Below are 21,370 nucleotides of genomic sequence, written 5' to 3' on the forward strand. Positions count from 1 at the left end.
AATATATGATTTTAATTTTAACTTTTTAACTATTAAAAAATTCAAATAAATTATTATTTAATCACTTTTATTTTTTTAATTATGAACCAAATAAGCTTTTATAACTCACCGTTGAGCAAATATTATTACTCAAAATAGTGTGAGTCATTTTTTGTACTCATATGCTGCAAATGTGGAAAAAGAAATAATCACTTATGTATTTTATTATGTTATATCAACATTCACTATGACATATTAACATATCACATTAACATCAAATGGTATAAAAATGACTAATATCATTTTGACTTAAGAAGAGTTAATTAATCGAATATATTTAATCTAAAATAAAAATAAATGAACTTGATTAAATTTAATAAAAAATAAAAATTTATTGAAAATTTTTAGAAATAGTGCAAAATTATACCTTAGCTATTCAATACCTTAGTATTTGTTTTTTAATCAATTCGTGATTTTTTTAATCTTTTAGTTTTGATAATAACAAATTTTCAAAAAGTATAAAACAATAAAAAAACATTAATTATATCAATCAAATTGACCTAAAATATGTTCTAATCATTAGTGAAGATTGAAAAAAAATATAAGAAAATTGGTTAAAGAATTGTATATAACAATTCCATCTGCATATCAACTTTTTTATCATTTCACAACACAAAATATTTTTCAAGGTAATAAATGTTTTTTTATTAATTAAAATTTTATAAATATTTGTATTTAAAAATATAATTAATATTTGATACACTGATAATATATAACTTCCATACACTATCAGATTATCAAATCTTGATAGTTCATTAATGATGTATTATTTTGAAATAAATAAAAGGTTGATAAGGTCCAAAACGATATCAAATTTTAATATCATTTTTTTTAATTCTTTTAAAATAATATGTCAAGATTATATAACTTGATAGTGCATAGAAACTATACAAATATTTTCTCTTAAAAATAATACTTCAAGTTACTCAAGATTTAAATTTATTTTATTTGTTTTGATGAGTTCTTGTTCACACGAATTACCATTCTATATATATATATATATATATTTATATTATTGTATTATTAGTTTTGTACTTTTATTAAAAAGATATCCTAAAAATATGTATTTGATAAGGTTATTATTTAACATGACACATTTGCTCAATGCATTTTAAAAACATTAAATTAATTATTAATTATTATATTTAACGTGAAAAGATTGTTATAAATAATATCTTAACACGTGTGTAGTATATCTTTTTCTATTTGACACGAGAAAATCAAGGTAGGGTCAGATGTGCAATTTAACCTTTAGCACCGCGGTGGCACCCCATGGTTGAATGAAGATTATTAATTGAGGGTGTCCGATCATTTGTTGGGTCTACTGATCCCTTAGTTTTCGCCAAGTTCTGTCAAACATCAAGCATAGTAAATCGTTATTTCCTTTTAAAGTTGAACAACATTAAATCAATACTAGTCCTATCCTAATACTCATGAACAGCCACCATACTAGCTAGTAAATTATTTATATATTATTTACTTATAATATTATTATTATTTAGGCCAAAACGCAGGCAACATTAATCATACCATTGCATGACGAAACAATGCGAGTGGCGGGAAAGAGACACTAGCTGTAGGTGGTGGACAAGGGTCCACGGGTCTTGGCTTTGAATTTGGATTCCTTACGGTCCAAATTTATTCACTTAATGTGAATCCAGTTGATCAAAAGTTCTTGCAGTCTTTATCCTGCATTTTTAATCATATTTAATATTTTTTTTGGGTTTTTTTTCGTACGAGGCGTTAATTTGTTAATTGTCGTGGGACCAAAATTGATTGTGCAATTTGCTTTCAGCAATCTCTATGTCGAAGTACTTAATAGCCAACACTTAAAAACTGTCTCCTTTTACCACGTGAAACTTAAACAATATGTTCTTGTGAGGTCCAGTTTATCTGCTCCATCTTTAATATCACTATTAATCGGGCGTACAATCGGCCTGTTGATTTTTTGTTCGATGGATTTATTTATTTAGTTTTGCACGGTGAATAAGACTACACTTACATAGCCCTACAAATTGCATACACATAAAAGAAGCTTTGCCTTTTTAACTTCAAACATTTGACCAGATGTTTGCAAGAGTATAACATTGATTGTAGTTAAGAATGACAATAAGTAAAGTATTAACTAATTTTGAAATATTTAAATTCGAATTTGATTAAATTTATCTGAATTAAGTTAAGAATCAACATTTTTATATTTGAACTTGATTAATTATTAATACTTGGAAAGTTTCAAAGCTAAATCCAAAATAAAAAATGAATTAAAATCAATTTTTATGTATATTATTAATAAAAATTAAATTAATACATTAAATTCATGTTATGAAAAAAATTGAATTTTACAATCATATTTATAATAATTAATAAATTTTAATAAGAATTATATTAATTATAAATAATTTATAAAAATAAAACTTAAAATTTAATATTAAAAATTATTATTTATAATTAAATTCAAAAAATAGATATCTTACCGCCGGAACCTATTACAAGTAATAATTTTGCTTTCTTAACTTTACCCTAATGCAATTATAAGAGATCTATCCATCCTGAATCAGATTGAATAGTATGGAACACTCAATTATAAAGTACTTATTGCCCTCCCTAGTTTTCGTTGAGTATAAAATTTGAAATCTGGCTATTAAGAAATGCGTTAGCTTATCAACTTTAATCCTATACACCCTAATGTTACGACAATATTTAATGTTAAGTAGTCATTTGCAGCAAATCACCACGAATTATATGATTCTATGCAAACATAGCATTTCGCAAGATTTCGTACATGGTGTTAAATGTTCAACCAACAAAACCAACCCATCTGAAGCCTATTTAAGAAGAAGTACGGCAGTGGAAGACTGGAATAGCATTACAGAGTCATTTTCTAATGCATTCCAGAGTCATTTTCTAAGGAGTGTGTACAGTTTTCTTCCTTAACTGGAGCAAGCTAGCTAGCTAGATAGCTCAAAAATGAAGAAAACGATGGTGAGGAGGGCAGTTGTTTTGGTGCAGGTTTTGGCAATGGCCGCAGCGGTCATGCCACTGCTCTCAGGAGCTCTGGATACTCATCGGGTGAAGCAATTGGCAGCCACATACAATGTGACTTGTGTACTAGTTTTTGGAGACTCAAGCGTTGATCCTGGCAATAACAATTATCTGGCTACGCCCATGAAGGGTAATTTCCTTCCTTATGGGAAAGACTTCTTCAGAGGCCGCCCTACCGGACGGTTCAGCAATGGAAGGCTAGCCACAGATTTTATTGGTAAATTTACTGCCATGGCTCTGCAAATCCCTGCACAGAGCATGTTATGTCAACTACTGTTAGAACTCTTACACTCTTGAAAGGCCATGCATCTCATTATTGGTAACCACTATGACCAACTCGAAGCAAATAGTTAGTTCCACTCACATAAAGATTGATGTTACTGAAAATGTTGGATTTTCGTCTTGCTAACTTTGATTCCTTTAAAATAATTAACATCATGCGAAAACAAATCACAGTTTCATGGATGCTTAGTTTTTTTGAAATAATTGATTGTCAAGGCAAATTAACGAAAATTTGGTATGGTCTATAAATGTTGACTATGTCCTCTGCAACTGTTTATTTCAGCGGAAGCTTTGGGTTACACAAAGGCGATTCGACCCTTCCTTAACAAGAGATTGAGGCCAATTGATATCTTACATGGTGTTAGTTTCGCATCAGCTGCTTCTGGTTATGATGAGCTCACTGCCAATCTCTCTGTAAGTCTTTAAATACTGAGCTTCATTTCGGTAAAGGAAAGTTTGTTTTACATTAGCCAGTTTATGGAAACATAAATTTTGTCCCTCTGTTTTGCTTTGGTGAAATAGAATGTCCTGCCTGTTTCCAAGCAGCTGGAGTATTTCAGGCAATATAAGATCCGGCTGAGACAATTGGTTGGTGCAAGGACAGCAGAAGATATTACCAAAAATGCCGTAGCTGTAATGAGCATGGGCACAAACGACTTTCTCCAAAACTACAATTTAGAACCCATTCGCCCTAAGCAATATACTTTGGAAGAGTACCAAATTTACTTGGCCTCTTGCATGTCTCAGGACCTTAAGGTGCTCCCTGTCTCTCTAATTTTTTCAATATCATCATACTTAAAAAACAATTGATGACTTGATGTATGAATAACATAACTTTGCGCCCCCCCCCCCCCCCCCCCCCCCCCCCTCTCTCTCTCTCTCTCTCTCTCTATACATATATATATATATATGCAGAGTATTTGAAAAACATGCTACCTTAAATAGATTTGCAATCATTCTCTCTTTGTACATTATTATTCCCAATCATTCTTTATACCCCCAAGTAGTGTAGTGTCATTTTCTAAATTAAGTTGTTCCAACTGTTTTCGTAGGTTGATATATAAAGAAATTGTCATTAAGAAGTTAGGTTTAAGTGATCCATCACATTTAAGTTATACCCTTATTCTAGCAATTTTTGGTTAATAGCCCGAATTTACTTTAGGGTAATGATTCCGTGATGGATGAACCAAGACAGGGGAAGGAGCCAAGCAAAATACATAGGCCTGGAATAACAGCATGAAATTAATTAACAAGTTTAACAAATTCTAAGAATTATCCTCTACCTTCTGCTGGTTTAACATTTTCCATGTTGTTTGATTGCCAGACGATGCATAGTCTTGGAATTACACGATTAGTGGTTGTTGGGGTCCCCCCCCTGGGCTGCATGCCCCTTGTCAAGACACTAATGAACCGGGATACATGTGTGGAGAACTATAACAATTTCTCCGCCTCCTTCAATTCCAAGATAAAAGCGAAGTTGGCAACCTTGAGGACAACATTAGGGATGAAAATTGGCTACGTTGATGCTTATGGCATCATTCAGGATGCCGTGAACAACCCAAAAAAATATGGTTAGCTCTGATCTATCCCTCTTATTTTTTCTTCCTTATGTGGTTTTGAAATGCAGAAGAGTGATATATATTAGCTTCTGGAAAAAAATGGCAGGTTTGATTGAAATTTCAAAAGGGTGTTGTGGGTCGGGGACCGTAGAGTATGGAGATTCATGCAAAGGCTTGAGCACATGTGCTGATGCATCAAAATATGTATTCTGGGATGCTGTTCATCCGACAGAAAAAATGTATGAAATAATCGCTGACCAGGCTATAGATTCCCTCGAAGAACAGCTGATGGGCTAGCTGGAATTTTAGGTAGATCGGTAAGTGTGGTAACTAAGTATGATTGCACGAAGAGTAGTCAGTAGATAAGAGAATGTTTTGTTTAGTTTGGCAAGATATTTCAGTTTGTATTGTCTGGTATCCATGTGTCTCGTAGTATTTTCAAAATGCATCCAGAAAGATATGAGGTAACTTATCCCTGCATGCCTAAAACCCCAAGATATATGATCGCTATACGAATGTTTAATGGATTCAGATAATCGGTCTTTGATCAGGTATCCATCGGGGGACGGATACTTGAGACAGACAATTCGAGTTCCAGATCTTGTGCCCACTGTCCCTTTTTCTCTCTCCTCTAGAATCTAGACCTCCCAAACTTGTAGGCGATCTCTGCGTTTCCTTTCCCTACCTCATTACGGGAGCCGCCGATAATGTGATCGGGGAGATCATATTCAAGTGCTTTTTTCTCAGATGGAAAAAACCGAAACAATTTACAAGCTATGCTTTGAATCGTGTTTTGGGCATTCTTATTTCCTCATTCCAGCCTCTGCTGAAAATCTAAATTAGCCTCTTGTGGTGAGTACTTGAGTATTTTTCTTTTTCCCCAAAAAGTTTACAAGCTGAATTTGCGGGGTGCCTTGATGCCGATAAAATTAGGATAATCATGGCTGGTCTTAGGAACAGGATCATAGGCTATGAGCTGTAATTGAAGAGCTGAAGGTAGATATACCTCTTCTCCATGCTGAACTTGCTAGACTAGAAGCTGAAGGAGAAGACTTTAAGAACTTCAACTGGCAGTTGTTGAGGGTAGGCTTATCTTTATGCATCCCTTATCCAAGTTGTTTTAGCACTGGAAAGTGGTGTACTTCCATCTTTCTGGATGCTACGACAGTTTCTGGTATCTGGATAAGACAGTTTTAGACAGTGAGGATTTTGAATTTCTTGTCATGGCTTTAATATTAAAGATATTCTAATGGAAAAGTCAAAAGAGTAATAAAGAATTCAAGATAGAATAGACTCTGAAGCTATACAATCCATTCATACATCCACATTATTTGATAATCTTTGACAGATCTAAATGAATAAACTAAATCGCCCCTTGATTTTGAATGTCAAGGAAAAACAGAGATCAACGATGGGATAATATCTGAACCAGTGCAAAATCAATCCTAGGTACAAAATATATAAAATATTATTCTCTTCGTCTGATTTTAGTGCAACATTTCTGATTTCTAAGTGATATCTAAGAGTGGACTTTGTAATACACTTTAGCTGCCGCCATAGAAAGTGAACTGTCATCCCCATATGTGTGCAAGTTGTTTCAAACCTCGACCACAATGCACAAGATCATCTGGTATCAGGGTATGCTTCCGAGCTGATCTAATTTTAAGCTGCAACTACTAAAAGGGCCTCAATGATAATTCCAGTAACCACGGTATCACAAAAAGTTTCAAGCTTCTCACCATGAAGAAGTGTGGTTTTTGGCTGCGACGAAGCTCATAATACTTGATTGGAGCTCTTTAGAAAGGTTAAAGATCAGAAAGGTGCAGTCTAAAAGGGTGAATTCCTCAAAACTTATAATGGGCCAAATTTTAAAAAGCTAAAAAGGATTTTGGAATGAAATTTCAATCCATTACATTATACACTTTTGGAAATTAAATAGTGTTAATGAAGAGACTAAATAAAAAAAACTCACATGGAATAATTCCCAATTATCTGTTGCATTAAATTTTACATGTGGGAAAGCATTTAATGGAGTAATCTACCTACAATTAATTTTGCAGGCAAAAAATAATAATAAAAAGCTTCAGCGAGAGGAACAATTAATGCTCCAATAAATTAATAGTATTAATATTAAAAATATCGCTCAATCATTCAAATCCCAGTCCTGGATCACTGAATCGACGACGTGATGATTAGCCATAAACAACTTGGTGTATGTCTTCTCAGTTGGGTGGATTGAATCGAAAAATACATATTTAGATGCATCAAAGCACACGTATGATCCTGGATTACACAAAAATCCTGCTTCTAAGTAACCACTCCCACAGCAGCCTTGGCTTACCTCATCAAAATCTACAGGGAAAAAGTAAAGGAAAAGAAGGTTGATATGTGATGTAACACTTTGTTTGAGGATAAATTAGAGAGTGTTATGCTTACCAAGTTTCCCAAGGCCTTGAATCATGTCGACCAATGGTGTGAAAATGTCAACGTAAAGGATTTTCGCACCAAGATGAGCTAGTCTACCACGCATGGAATTCACTTCGTTTTGAAGCATTTGGTTATATTCCATTCCGACCCGAGAAAATTTTTCTATGCAACCGCGTTCCAGGATGGCGTTTGGAGAGTTAAGGGTGATGACAACCGGTAAACAACCCATTGGAGGCAGCCCGGTAACTGCAATTCTCCGAGCTCCTTCATCCCATAAGTCCTATGGTAATAAGATTTACTTAATTAATCAAAAAAGCTCCCAAGTTGCAAACTTGAGAAAAATTGAATGAGCGGGCTTGTCGACTGCATGTAGTAAATTGAGAGCTTTGTCAAAGACTGCTCCCCAAGGCCACCCAGCCAGGTGATTGCTAAAATTGGAGGGTACTAATAATCACCATGTACTTAATGATTGGACCCCATTCATTTCTGGCAATCTTTTTCTGGATCTTGAATCAGACTCAACAACCTTATCTAGCTCCAATAATTATCCAGCAAATATATGTACTGACTGTTGGTGCTTAAAGTGAAGGACACTACCGACAGGGTCTCGAAAGGATTTAAATTCATTTCTCTGGTTGTGTTAATGAATTGCAGGCTTTGTGGCCTGTTATTGGCCATCAGATATCTATGATGATCAGTCCGTTCTCATCTGAGAACTCTTTCGTATCTTCAAGCCTTAAAAGGTTTTGCTTTCTGTAGTCTCTATGTGAGACTTATGAATAAATTCGATGTCTTTCAAAAAAAAAATTGTTAAGATATTATTCATGGTCAAATTGTCAAATTGTGGAGGATTTCGTCATCCCACAAAATGAACAAAAAAAGGGCCTCATGCATTGAATATAAGCAATCTAGTCATTCAATATAAATCGGATATTTGGATTTATTAAAATTAATTATCATGATCTCTTTGATAATTTGTAGCAGTTCTGAGTTATTAATCCAAACCTGTAGCAGCTGCTTCACGTTTTGCAAGATGAACTGTTGATAAGCTGAGACAGTGTAGTTCTTTCGTCGAATTGGAATGGTGAAATAGTTGACTACAAAGTCATTGGTACCAGCACTGACGAGAAACACAGCATTCTGGATAATATGTTCCATCCTTTTCTTTCCAATAGCAGATTGCAGTCTTTTCTTATACTCTTTAAAATACTCCACCTGCTTTGGTATCGAAACCACGCTCTGAAATTGAACAAATACGTGAAAAGTCAACGAATACATTCTTGTTTTGGGATGTCAAACTCAATTCACTGTCACATATCAAAGAGAAAAAAAGAAGGGGACAGATCGGACAGTTATCTGTGGTGTAAGTGGATCAAATCCAGAGCCGGCGGAGGCGAAGCTAACTCCTGTCATCAGCTCCTCAATGCCAAGGGTTGGATCCAAATATGGTGGCAAATATTCTTTTATGCCTATATATGAAACTTCCCCATGCACAAATCAAAGCAAAACAGTAAAAAAAAACTCACATTGTACCACAAAGAGCATGCCGGAAGCAAGGAACATGAGTATATGTATAACCAACATACCAATAAGATCGGTGGGAAGCTTCCCGTTAGTAAACCTCCCGGTAGCCGTTTGGTCTTTCAAGTCCTTCCCGTAAGGAGGAAAATTGCTCCTAAAGAAGGTCTTTACATAGTTATTGTTCCCGGGATCTACCGTCGAGTCTCCAAAGACAAAACCAGCCGAAACCTTGTTGTTGAAGGGCCTTTGCTTTATTGAAGCTCCAGCAGCTTCAGCAAAGAAGAAGAACATGCAGAGAAAGAGAACAAAAAGAAAAGGATGAAGAGGATGTTTATGGCAAGATTCCATGTGATCGGCTAGTTGATTTTGGGAACTGAACAATGTGGACTGATTGATTGATTGATATGCTTGTGTTATATAGCTCCCATTAGTTGTGTTAGTTTTTTTGTGTCATAAAGGTGGGTCACGCACCAGTTGAATTCTCTTGACAAAAGCATCCTTGGTGTATAGCGTCTCGGTACTATTGCTATTATAGTTTGGTTGCTGTGGTTTGGAAACCAAACATATCCTGATTAGTCTTAGCTTCTCAACCACCTTGGCCATGGAAAAGCTTAGATTTCAAATTACAGAGGAAATTTTACCCCAATTAATTAGTCAGAGGCTTTTTTATGTATTGTAATGCTGTATCCTTTGACAAAACTTGCTTTGGTAAGTGAAATCAGCCGTTGGACTAAACTTTTATATATAGTAGTAATTGTGTTGCTAAACAAAACAAGGAGTCACGCATGGGACATGCTTTTTTTCCTATTCGATGGGAGTGATTGAACATGGTGAAACTTGAAAGTAAGAACCTTCCTCCTGGAAATGAATGTGGTTGTTGCATTTTTTTTACATCCACCAGCAAAACTATTACTTGATCTTACTATGAATGTTAGATTAGATTGTCTCGTCTTGTAGGATGATTAGTTGATCAAATAAAACAGTGCAAGATATACAGGAAGAGGATTTGGATTTGAGATTAAATTGTACTCATCTGATTAATTGTTTCCCCCATAAGATAGCACAATATACTCTCTTAATTATCAGAAAATGTGGTAGTTACTAATCAATAAAGGAGAGATGTCCAATCATATATATATATATATATATAATTATATCTATACACTATAACAAAGGAAATCTGGAGCTTTACTTGAAAAGAGGAATGACCAGAAGATAAAAATAGTTGAGATTTGGTGAGGATCATAAAGTCATAAACATAATAACACTTGTCCCCATGCTGTGAGCTTGTCCCGCAAATTATGTAGAGAATGGAATTAAAATAAACAAAACATGAGAAACGCTTGCAAAATGATCTGATCTTATCCTATGCTTAATCTTCTGTTCAATCTATCTTGAATCCAATTTTGAATCACTGTAATCTTAGTAACAAACGCTTTGGATCTTATCACTTGGCATATTATAAATTAATGAACATTCTGCCCTGTAGATTTCAGAACTATACTTTACTTGCTAGTTAGTTGAGGCCATTGCTTCAGAATGGGGGTAGTATTCAAGGAAGATTCATGATTCTGCAGTATTGTGAAAATGCAAGCAAATCAAAGCTGTGAAGAAATTGATCAGGACTTGTTTCTTTCCATGCTTTTAATATTCTTACATACAATAGACTTAAATATTCTTACATACAATAACCGACTTCTCTGTTCATTCATTATCATTTCAATAAATTTTCTCTTTTACTTTGTCTGTATGATCCATGCATGTTAACCATGAAGGCATGGAAGACAAAGTGATCCTTCCCCTGTCAGTGATTTATCATCACCGAGATCGTGGGGACAGGTGCTTCCTCCCTGACAGTTGGGGCTGAATGTAGCAGGCACAGGCATTTGATTCCTATAGTTGTAATTGCAGCCATAGATCACAAAATATATATATAAACAATTAGATGGAGCTGCAACTTATTACAACTTTACTAACCAATCCGGTTGAATATTGCCATAAAAGCGTATGGGTCAGGGATCAACAAGTCAAATGGAAACCATTTAATTGTTATGGAGATATTAATGTGGCCGTCCAATTTTTCTTGTTAAACCAGTTACTTCTGAGATCATTCTTGAACTTCAAATTCTGAAGAGATTCGTTTAACAATAAACTTCCTCCCTGGAAAAATCTGCTGTGTAGAGAAGGACAACGAGACAGCAACAAGACGAGGGAATAAGTGGTTGATTAAGACACATTGCGTTGCATGAGATAGTGGAGGCATGAAATAATTGTTAAGCTATGAGAAAAATTGTATAATGTCGTCCTACAATATTTCAGTCAGTGGAAAAGACAGATGCATGAAGATGAAACATGTCAATCTACCCTTTCAACCGAAAGAGAATAAGAGATCATGAAATCAACATCATCAGTAAAGTCATACTGGTAATTATCTCAAAAGAGTTTAAGATGAAATTAGTCCTTATTAATAGGGCCCCAAGGCATGGTCGACATGCCATTGCTCCTTTGAATATAGAAAATCAAATTTCGAAAAAAGGAAAAATTATTATGGCTCAAGAAATCAGGAATCATAGGACTTCTGTATAGCACATATACATAGAAAGACCGATGACATATAATAATTTCACTTACTTACTTTCCATCATTCCCATTTAAAGATCACTGCTTAAAAAAGGCATATGGAATTCCCAAATATGCCTAGCAAAAAATGCCAAAAAGCTGCATAGTTATTACACAGAACCTATATATATAAGACATTCCCAATTTGTAGGCAACAAGATTTGAGATAGGATAGTTGTTAGTGCAAGGGGAGTGTGATTGCATTGCATGTTTGTCAAAAGATCTGTTATTAATGCTACTGCTGAACAGCTGCAAGCCCTTAATAGCTCAAGAAATTGAATGGATGAGACGGGTAGACTTTAGACTGGATAGAGATTACTTTTTTTTTTTTTTGAAGATTAAAAGTATTTCCATTAAATCAGGGTAAAATCCCCTATGTACACAAAAAGGAAGGGACTATGAGAGACTTGGTCCAGGTGCCCTTCCTGAAGCTTGGCATACAAAAAGCCAGCCGAAAACAAAATACTATACAACTACAAAATATGATATTAGCAAGACTCAAAGAAGTTACAGCCACCCTTAACAGCCAGAAAGGGTGAAGGGAGAGCAAGAGTGAGAAACATGACCATTTTGGATGTTTCTCCCTCTTGCAAATCCATACTCAAGCAAAACAACCCAAAAAGCTATTGGCCTTATTATGCAAAAAGTGATCTGCATAGAGATTACTTAAGAATGAGCTTTAATTAAAAAGTGCATTTGGTCTTCAAATTCTAATTGTAATTGATCTACCACACCAAAAACTCAATATTAGCATATTACCCCTAATATTAATTGACTCTGAAGCCTAACTTGGCGTGTCTCCTCAAGTGGAAATATGAAGGCAAAAAAATGGTGACCCATGAACCACCATTAGCAACCAAAAACTGAAACATTAATTTTTGGGTAGTTTTCTTTCAATGTTGGACTCAACCACCAACTTACTCCAAAGCTAACGATCCTTAATTAGTAACAGGCATGTACTTGTTTGAGAGTAATTATATTTCATTAGATTCACAAAATAAAAGATTGCATCATATATACAACCATTGACAATGAATATGGCAGTAGTATTACCCATGTTGTTACTATCATTTAGGCAAAGAAAATCAATGTAAAATTAGAGAAATAATTTGCTTAAAAGTAACCACAACATGAAATAGAAACGGGACGGTCCAACCTTGCTCCACAGTAACACTAAAGAGTACAACATCGAATTAGGCATTTAAAACAATGGGGCAAAAGTCTTCATTGTCCATTGCTTAATATTTGTGAACTAAATACTCCGCATTTTCCTACATGGAAAAGGGGAAATCATCCTATGGGCAGTGGTCAAACCAAACGTACTTTTTTGCAAATCTTTACTCTTACTACCATGGAAGCAAAAGTCAATGGTTTGTGGCCATCAACACACTCTTGATTGTGCCTGAACCAATCATACCCGTTGGTTCCGATTACTTGCATTAGTCGCAGAAGTTTTCTTCCCCCGATACATCGAATCCTAACCGCCGCATTTGCACAACACTCTCCATCTTTCTTCGGTTTTAAGCCTTTAATCCTCCCCTTTCTGAGCTGAAATTTTTTATTATTTTTAAATGTTGAAGTGTGTGGCCTTATAATATATCCCTTGCAATGAGTTGATCTTATTCTTTAATTGAGGTTGTCAATGCTTGGATGCCAAGAAAAAATGGATTTGCATAGAGGCGCCTAGCTACCACATTTGTTCACACAACAGACTAATTTGAAACATTCGCCAGAGGAGAAACAGCTAAACAGGATCTCAACTGAGTTGGTGCACTGCAATTCTTGATACCAAATTAGATGGCACAAGCAAAATATTCAGGAAATTTTCTGGTTGTTGTGGAAGTAACAGCACATGTAATAAGCCCAAAACCATACTTACTTTTTATCGTTACTTGTTAATTATAGGCAAAATCTGGCATGAAATCGTTGAACATAACATATACCATTGGCCAAAACCTGTAGTGATACTAAGGGAGCAGATTAAAATATAACCTGAAAAGATATAGCAACAGCTGTGATGGAAAGGAATGTCTGCAAAGAGCAGTGCCTTTAAACTTTTAAACCAGTAATCTCAATGGGAACAAGCATAGATGTATATCCGAAGAAACGACTCAGAAGTCTTTACTACTCCCTCTCTTACCCTCTTTTTCAAACCTACACAATCATCACCCTTGATTTTCCGGTAACTTGGATTACAGGTTATTAAAGCGGTAAGCCTCTTATTATCTGGGAAAATTCAAGTATGAAACCGAGGCAATATATGTCTTTGAAGGAATGTGTGAAAGATATGATGGGAAGGGTGTTGTTCAGACGATGCCTATGTAGAAAGTGCTACCACGTGAAATACTATAAAAATGCCAGAATGCATCAGTTAAACAATATAAAAATCGATTGATTCTAGCCAGCTTTCGTTTCCCATCTTTCGCTGTTTCTTATGTAATTGATCATGAATTACAGGAAGGATTTCAGAAAAAAATATACAAAGTGCAGGTATCTGCACAAATTAAGCCTCCAAATGACTAGACCAAACAAATAAGTCAATATTAAAGCCTTAAAATACACAAATCCACTGAATTTTTTATAGTTTGAATTCCTATTCCTTTCCATGAATTAAGCTGGTCAGTTGATTAAATCCCAAGTTTCTTACTGGAAATTGTCATGGCGTATAGGATAAAGGTTCAAATTGCGCGTATTTATATCTTTATATTTCTCAATTCCCAAAACCCTCTACCCTAAATTTAGTGACACCTGAAGATCGAGATCTGTAGATAGCAAGATGGCTGTAGAAAGCAGTCAGCATGCAGCATCTGAGTCCATACTAGAGAATGTATGGGCGAACTTCATTGGTGGAGAAGAAGCTGATGGAGCAACTAGCAAGATTACAACAAAGTCGTCCAAATCCTGGCAAGAACTGCCAAGCCTGGACGGGAGAGACGGATCCATGGAGATTTTACAAAGGCTACCAAGTCTTGGGAGGTGGATTTCAATGGGAGCTGACGCCTGGGAGGATCTTCTTGATGGAATTATTCCTTCGGGCAATATAGAGCAATCCTGTAATGATAATACAAGCAAAAGCATAAGCGTAAGCACTCGAGGGCCTAAAGTGAATTCTGTGAGAGTAGAGAAGGTGGCAACAAGACATTACCGTGGAGTGAGGAGGCGGCCTTGGGGCAAGTATGCAGCAGAGATAAGGGACTCGTCGAGAAAAGGAGCTCGAGTTTGGCTTGGGACTTTTGACACAGCTGAGGAGGCAGCTTTGGCCTACGACAAGGCTGCTTTGAGAATTAGAGGCCCCAAGGCATATCTTAACTTCCCACTTGAGACAGTTGCTAAGGCCATGGGTATTGACTACACGGAACCCGACTTCAACGCTTGTTTGTCAGAGAAGTATCAAGGCAAAGACTCTGCCAGCACATATTCCGGCTTCAATAAAAATTTCAGAAATCACCGAAAAAGAGAGTCTAGAGATTGGGAGAAAAATGGTGATCAGGTTGTGATGGTTGAACAGCCTAGACTAAAGAGAATGGCTAGCGTGGAAGAGGTGCTTGAGGATGGATACGATGTACTTGAGTTTCAGGATTTGGGAAGCGATTATTTGGAGAGCTTGCTGTCTTCTTTTTGACAGAATTCGGAAACAGCTAGGTAGCCAAAAGAAAGAGTCAAAGGGACACAAGATTTCAAAGATTACTACTGTACATTGAGATCGATTGATCATTAGGCATAATACCAGTTCGATTGTATTATATTATTTGTTTGCAGGAATGCATGTATTACTATTAGTCTAGGTTTTCATTACTGAAAATATTCACCATTACCTATTTGCTTATACAGTAATAGAATCATCACAAATTGTGATAACAGATTGAATTTCATACCACATCTTCGAGAATCGTGTGTAAGTGCTACATTCAAATATTTATCCACAAGTCGCATAGATTGAGAGGTTATGAAATGTGAAAAGCATAGAGTAGGTTTATACTATCAAAGGTGGTACAATTTCCTCCTAAGACTCTAAAAGTTGGCCCAGAGCATCCACAGTCCCGCTTGAATGGCGTTTTGCAATACAGCTGCAACCACTGTTGATTGGATTGTGATCTAAAGTGCCTTAACAATCCAGATCATTCGATCCTTTGGTAAATCTTTTTTGGGTTTGGGAGTATGTAGTAAAGATTTTGGGCTAAATACTTAGGATCGAGGGTCAATTTCATAAATTGGGCTAACTTTGTCCATTCTGGTCACATTGGATTGTCTCGTAGCCAGCTCACTGCACACAGACACACAGTAGTAAGCTATGTATCTGCTACATTGGTTAAGCTAATGAAAATAGGGAGCAACATTTACTAATTGCCCCCCTTTCTCCACCAATATCTCAATTAGATTATTGATTGAAACGTTTTTCCGGCAAAACATGCTATCAACACCTAAGTTATGACCTACAAAAAAAAAATTGAAAGGAAATGATTTGATTAGGATTGGAAATTGGAATATGATGTTTTGTTGATCTTTAACTTTGTAATTGACTTAAGTTAAGAATTTAATTCCCGAACTAAGAAACGTACAAAAGAGATCTTATCTATAGAGCTAAAAGGCTTAAACCCTCATACACAACGAAGAAAAAAGACAAGGATCACGGCATGGTTGTTTCATAGTTTTTCTCCTGTTTCGACCAATTTGTGAACAAAATTTGAATTTGCTTCTCTCTCTATCTCTCTCTCAAAGCATATCCCACTTGAACATACAGTATTAGAAACAAATATTCTTTTCAATTTGACTGTTTAAACATTGGAGTAGGTGTGGGTACTTATCAAAGAGATAATATTTAATATTTTTTTAATTTGATAAGTCTTTTTGTGTTTGATTTTACCTCAAATGTTGGTCAAATTCGATCCCAACAATCAAGTGACTAATCAATTACAAAATTTATGTACACCAACCATTCTGTTGGATCCTTTGACAGGCAAGCTAGGTAACTGTCACATGGGTTAATGAGGATTTTATTAGATTTTGCATTGGACCTAATGTTCATTTGGTTTACTTTTCATAAATTTATTTGACTAATCAAAATTTTCCTTTGGTCAAAAAGAAATCAATAGGCGCACTTGTACGAGGAAGCACAATGTGCAGTTTACTATTCAACGTAATCAGATGCAATGAATTTAACCAAAAATAATTAAGTATCCAAGCTGGTCAATTCCGCCGGGCATGATGCAGACATGTTCCAAAGAGAATTTTTATAGTACTGCTAAGAGTTTTGGCACCTTGTCTAAACAATCTAATGAAGAACTTCTACCATTCATTTGTATTGGGAAAAGTTTGGAATTAAAAGTAATGCTTAGCGTTGCAGTAGGAGGGGACCAAAGAGAAAGAAAAAACCTCATCTCTTGAACCGATCTAGTTATTCTCAAGCCTCTTGCCTTACTGACATTCCTATTATAACACAATAAGAACTGGAGTATTGGTTTTCAGAGCGGATTTGTATAGATGTTGCAATGTGCATTGGACACCGAATAGGCCTCTTATATACAAAAATGCTATTTAAGGAAAACATTTGGAAAACAAAAAATCAAAAGGAAAATGCAAACTTTCACACATCTAAATCCTAGTGCCTTTTGGGACTTTAGGTCCCGGTTGGATGGTAGAGATTCTGATGCCTCGAGCCCGTCTTAGAAAGGTTTAAAGAACTTGTCCAAGTTTATGTGACTACCCAGTTGTGCTGCTCTCCGATTCCGAAATTGAAAGTGTGCTGCAGCTGCTTCCTGAATCTGGATTCGTTTTCTCTGAGCTTGTTGAACTTAAGTTTGGCCTTAATCGTTGGACCGACGATGCAGCCACAACTTCAGCTGGAAAATTGAGTAAAGCCTTGGCGCCGCGCATCCTGAAAGCTGCCCTGTCATAAGCCAGAGCAGCTTCTTCGGCTGTTACGAATGTGCCTAGCCAAACGCGTGCACCATTTCGCGTGGAGTCACGGATCTCAGCCGCGTATTTGCCCCAGGGGCGACGCCTGACACCCCTGTAATGCTTCTTGGCGATGGTCCTGGACGGTTCAAGCATGTTTGTCGCGCTACTTTGGTTTCTTGGGGGAACATGAAACTGATGGAAGTTATTGATCGCCACGGCATGAGGGTTTGCTTCGTTCAAGACTTGGTAGATGAACATGTCTTGAGAATCGTTCTCATTAAATGGTAGCTGATTCTCGCTGTGGGAGATTTGAACCATGGATTCCTTCCAGGCCTTTTCTTCTGTATGGGATGTCATGGTGGTTAATTTTCCAGGGGGCTTTACAGGACGGCGTTTGATGAGGCCTGAAGTTTGTACAAAGTGGCTCTAGACTTCTATTTAAGGAAGAAGAATCGTTGGTGCATGTGGGGTCTTTCCTTGGAATTTTTTTTATTAGGCGGAAGGAAGGTGAGAGGAATGAGAGAAGGGACATACTTTTTGCTCCTCCTCGGCATATACTACTTCTTTGGTGTTTATAAAGAATGGAATTTGCCCCATGTTTTTCTAGTTATTACGAGAACACACTCTGTTTTTTCCCAAATATATTTTTTCTTCAGTTAGGCTTTTTGCACGTTTCAAAAAAACATATTTACCTTTTAAAATTTACAAAACCCACTTTTATAATACAAGTAAAAATTAATCCAAGTCAAAAAAAAAAAATTGAAACTGTATAACTATTTAATATTATATACAAATTAAAATCCTAATTAAATTCTAATAGAATTCAAACTCAACACTCTTCTAATCTTCACTACATGAATTATGAAATACGGGCAGAGAAATTTGGGAACGGATTTGATATTTGGCTTAGTAGTAGATTTAGATAAGAATAAGATATTCGCTGAGTTGGTTTTTGGACGGCTAACAACTTTTTGTTGTTTGTCTGAGCTTCACAAAGGGACGGATCAATGTTTCTCTTTGGGGAAATTAGGAATCCCTTTCTGTGAATAATTTTTCATCAATCCTTGAGAAGATGAGGAACAGAATCCGAAGTTGGGTTTGATGTCAATATTAGAATCTGGAACACTTCATTTCGTTGACTAGAGTGTGTACCTATTTCAACTTGGAGTGCAAGGAGGATTGCGCAACACGTGCAGATGCAGATAAGCGAGGGTAAATATTTCCTATGGAAAATCGTACAATATTGTCTAATACAAAGGAAAAGCATTGCTCTGAAATACTATGGCTAGTGAATTGGAAAAAAAATATTTAGGTAAATAGCTGGAGTTTCTAGTATGTTTCGTGTTATTGTTGGTGCGGTCATCAGGTATGCAATGAATGACGTAAGAGTTTGACTAGTACCCTCCCTGGAATTCTACGGTCGAATCTCTGAGCTCATCACGGTCGTCAGATTTCTTAGAGCACGTGGCTTCCCTTTTGACAATGTTCCAATCAATCTTCATTTTGACTTTTCAACAGTCAAGATTTAACCACGAAGGGAAAAGAAATGTTGAGCGCACAGTTCTATCCATAGTCATAGACCACAAAACTTTTGATTCAAATGGGCCATGTACCATTGTTTTTCCAAAGATGGTCCAAAGAGAAGACTAATGTAAGCAATTTAGGTACCATGCCAGTGAATTAATGCATGGGTATGTTATTCCATCATTAAACAGTGAAATTACTCAATTAAATCAGAGTTAAAAGTCCAACATGTTTGAGTATATTGGGAACGGGATCCATCAATAAATTGTAAGCAATTTAGGTACCATGCCAATGAATTAATGCATGGGTATCTTATTCCATCATTAGACAGTGAAATTACTCAATTAAATCAACATGTTTGAGTATATTGGGAATGGGATCCATCAATAAATTGTGGTTCATTAAATTCACGTGCTCGATCCATTTGTAATCCTGAATGTCTCCGCATATGTTTCTAGACCAAACATTTTATCATACTAACAACGATAGGGTGACAGACGCAATGGGGACAAGTTGTGATTAAAGCCCGGAAGGAATTACTAAGAAATTGCCCATCGGACAAGGCTGCCTTAATTGGGCCATTCCTGCATGGGCTCATCATTTGCTAACCAATAAATATTGTCCATTGCACTTGGTGGATCATTGTGTTGTGATTACCTCAACAAAACTCTATCTTAAAACATAGACAAATGCTATCAACTAAAACTTATATTCTGTATGCTAGTAATAACCCTAGCGATATTACTAGAATTAAAAAGTATCACTAATGTAAATAAATTCACTTCAATTTGAGGAGAAAAGAGAAACCTCTCGTTCCCTCGATCATAAAATTAGCACTGCCATGATCAACATAAACAATAATAAAATAAAAATTATAAGCATTTATAGTAGCATAATTAAGTCTTTCATTTTTTTTCTTTTTTATGCTCATGTCAGACATATAACTAAATACTTGACCAACAAAAAAAGAAGCAAAAGATGCAAAATTTCAATAAACTCATTCAATATAAGAGAATGTAGTAATTCTGTAACTAAACTAAATCAAGTAACTGATAACTAGGATTAATAATAGCATTACGATTTCTCTGCAGTATTCTTCAATGCATACGTCTCGCTTGAGGACCACTAACAGAGCCATCATAATATGCATGGGCTCTTCCCTGGCTTCCTCGTTGATGTGATGCTGGCCTCATGGAAGAACCGATGATTTGATTGCTCTGCGCGTCTTGCTTTGGTAAGACGGGTGTTGTTCGGACAACAGGATCAAGAACTCTTTCTTGCATTACTAATCTCCCTTGCCCTTCCGGAATTGGATAGTAGGGAACAACAGGAATATTATTTACTCCTTGGTTTTCCATATTGTCTGCTCTTTGGAAAAATCCAGCGTAATTATTCATGTTTACATCTAGCCCTAAATTTGGGCTATTAGCATAACCAAAATTTGCAATACTAATGTCGTCGCCATTAGCAACAAATCCAGCAGAGTTGTGGTTGAATCCAATCAATCCTGACTTGGTTTGGTAAGGCACAACCGGCTGTGGATTATTCAGCTGTTCTTTTAACAATTCAAGCTCTTTCTCCAGCTTTTTAAAAAGCCCTAGAGGCCCTAGAACAGGATCTTCCTTCCATGCAAAAGCTTCCCATTGGAGGGACTCGACAGCCCTTCTCCTGTCGTTGTCATCAAGATGTTCCAAAAGATTTGTAACGTTTTTTACTCCAAAAATCTTGTGAACTTCTCGGAAATAGTGTGCCCTGTTTGCCGGAAAGTGTGGAGCAAATACGCAATCGTTATCGCACTTTCTCCTCTGATGCTTGCAAGCTGCGCATGCATGGCGAGAATTTAGGACTTCTTCGCCGTTCCCACTCGACATTCTTACTATGTACAAAGAATAATTCCGAAGAAGAATAAGGGTTCTTAGAGAGAATATAGGGTTTTTTTTTTTTTTTGTTCCCGAGGGCTTAAGCTAGGTTTTTATAATACAATTAACCTTATGAAAAACTCAATTTTACCCTTGTAATACTGTTGATGAAAGTCTTGGCTGCATGCATACTCATTAGTCCTTATATAGATGAATCTCTTATAGCCATTGGATTTAGGGACCTTGAGGTTAATTTTTGGGATAAGACCTTGAGGTTTATTAGTACTTAAACTAATAGCAGGTTTTAACCAATAATTAAGAAGTATTAAAGCAAAGGGTGCAAAGAGTTTATGTTTAATTTGTTCACTCCTATCATAGTTTATTAATTATAAATCAAGATTAATTCACCATCTCATCCCAATTAAGATGTACCTAATCAAAGATGAAGTTTTATAATGAGATCCAATAAACAATATTCATTTACAATTAATAAAATATAAATTCCTAAGAAAAACTGTTAGATATATATCCATATGAAAATCTTACAATTTAATTTAAACTCTATGTAGCTTATCCTATAATAGTCGATAGTAGGGTTTA

At 35.8% G+C, this 21,370-nt stretch overlaps 5 protein-coding genes across 6 annotated transcripts; 2 read left to right on the forward strand and 3 right to left on the reverse strand.

Moving 5' to 3' along the window:
• The first annotated feature begins 2,865 nt into the window (after positions 1-2,865).
• On the forward strand, positions 2,866-5,390 carry LOC18596754 (GDSL-like Lipase/Acylhydrolase superfamily protein). Its single transcript, XM_007025426.3, has 5 exons — positions 2,866-3,298; positions 3,647-3,777; positions 3,886-4,119; positions 4,688-4,934; positions 5,029-5,390. The coding sequence occupies exons 1-5, from the start codon at positions 3,007-3,009 to the stop codon at positions 5,217-5,219; spliced, it is 1,095 nt and encodes a 364-aa protein (XP_007025488.3). The 5' UTR covers positions 2,866-3,006; the 3' UTR covers positions 5,220-5,390.
• A 1,510-nt stretch (positions 5,391-6,900) lies between these two features.
• On the reverse strand, positions 6,901-9,238 carry LOC18596755 (GDSL-like Lipase/Acylhydrolase superfamily protein). Of its 2 annotated transcripts, none has more exons than XM_018122526.2 (5): positions 8,936-9,238; positions 8,700-8,818; positions 8,355-8,588; positions 7,359-7,629; positions 6,901-7,274 (listed from the first exon to the last, which is right to left on the reverse strand). In XM_018122526.2, the coding sequence occupies exons 1-5, from the start codon at positions 9,216-9,218 to the stop codon at positions 7,066-7,068; spliced, it is 1,116 nt and encodes a 371-aa protein (XP_017978015.1). In that variant the 5' UTR covers positions 9,219-9,238; the 3' UTR covers positions 6,901-7,065. The 2 variants fall into 2 exon arrangements, with proteins under 2 accessions (XP_017978015.1, XP_017978014.1); XM_018122525.2 differs by having other exon boundaries at positions 8,700-8,830.
• A 4,687-nt stretch (positions 9,239-13,925) lies between these two features.
• Positions 13,926-15,366, forward strand: LOC18596756 (Integrase-type DNA-binding superfamily protein). Its single transcript, XM_007025429.3, has one exon. It carries the CDS (start codon positions 14,266-14,268, stop codon positions 15,109-15,111), a length of 846 nt encoding a protein of 281 aa, XP_007025491.3. The 5' UTR covers positions 13,926-14,265; the 3' UTR covers positions 15,112-15,366.
• Positions 15,367-16,944: 1,578 nt separating this feature from the next.
• LOC18596757 (pathogenesis-related genes transcriptional activator PTI5-like) lies at positions 16,945-17,887 on the reverse strand. Its single transcript, XM_007025430.3, has one exon. The coding sequence runs from the start codon at positions 17,742-17,744 to the stop codon at positions 17,190-17,192; it is 555 nt and encodes a 184-aa protein (XP_007025492.3). The 5' UTR covers positions 17,745-17,887; the 3' UTR covers positions 16,945-17,189.
• Positions 17,888-20,008: 2,121 nt separating this feature from the next.
• Positions 20,009-20,782, reverse strand: LOC18596758 (LOB domain-containing protein 2-like). The gene has a single exon (XM_007025431.3). It carries the CDS (start codon positions 20,780-20,782, stop codon positions 20,009-20,011), a length of 774 nt encoding a protein of 257 aa, XP_007025493.3.
• Between the last annotated feature and the right edge of the window lie 588 nt (positions 20,783-21,370).

Source organism: Theobroma cacao, chromosome 6 (genome assembly GCF_053813885.1).
Source record: "Theobroma cacao isolate CCN51 chromosome 6, ASM5381388v1, whole genome shotgun sequence".
Lineage (NCBI taxonomy): Eukaryota > Viridiplantae > Streptophyta > Magnoliopsida > Malvales > Malvaceae > Theobroma > Theobroma cacao.

What these genes read in the sequence shown, in the direction of transcription:
- LOC18596754 (XM_007025426.3), top strand. Translation starts at nt 3,007, where the DNA reads ATGAAGAAAACGATGGTGAGGAGGGCAGTTGTTTTGGTGCAGGTTTTG. An exon ending in AGCTCACTGCCAATCTCTCT is followed by an intron (nt 3,778 to 3,885) that starts GTAAGTCTTTAA and finishes TTGGTGAAATAG; the next exon opens with AATGTCCTGCCTGTTTCCAA. An exon ending in GCATGTCTCAGGACCTTAAG is followed by an intron (nt 4,120 to 4,687) that starts GTGCTCCCTGTC and finishes TTTGATTGCCAG; the next exon opens with ACGATGCATAGTCTTGGAAT.
- LOC18596755 (XM_018122525.2), bottom strand. Translation starts at nt 9,218, where the DNA reads ATGGAATCTTGCCATAAACATCCTCTTCATCCTTTTCTTTTTGTTCTC. An exon ending in CACTTACACCACAGATAACT is followed by an intron (nt 8,589 to 8,699) that starts GTCCGATCTGTC and finishes GTTCAATTTCAG; the next exon opens with AGCGTGGTTTCGATACCAAA. An exon ending in ACGTGAAGCAGCTGCTACAG is followed by an intron (nt 7,630 to 8,354) that starts GTTTGGATTAAT and finishes TTATTACCATAG; the next exon opens with GACTTATGGGATGAAGGAGC.
- LOC18596758 (XM_007025431.3), bottom strand. Translation starts at nt 20,782, where the DNA reads ATGTCGAGTGGGAACGGCGAAGAAGTCCTAAATTCTCGCCATGCATGC.
- LOC18596756 (XM_007025429.3), top strand. Translation starts at nt 14,266, where the DNA reads ATGGCTGTAGAAAGCAGTCAGCATGCAGCATCTGAGTCCATACTAGAG.
- LOC18596757 (XM_007025430.3), bottom strand. Translation starts at nt 17,744, where the DNA reads ATGACATCCCATACAGAAGAAAAGGCCTGGAAGGAATCCATGGTTCAA.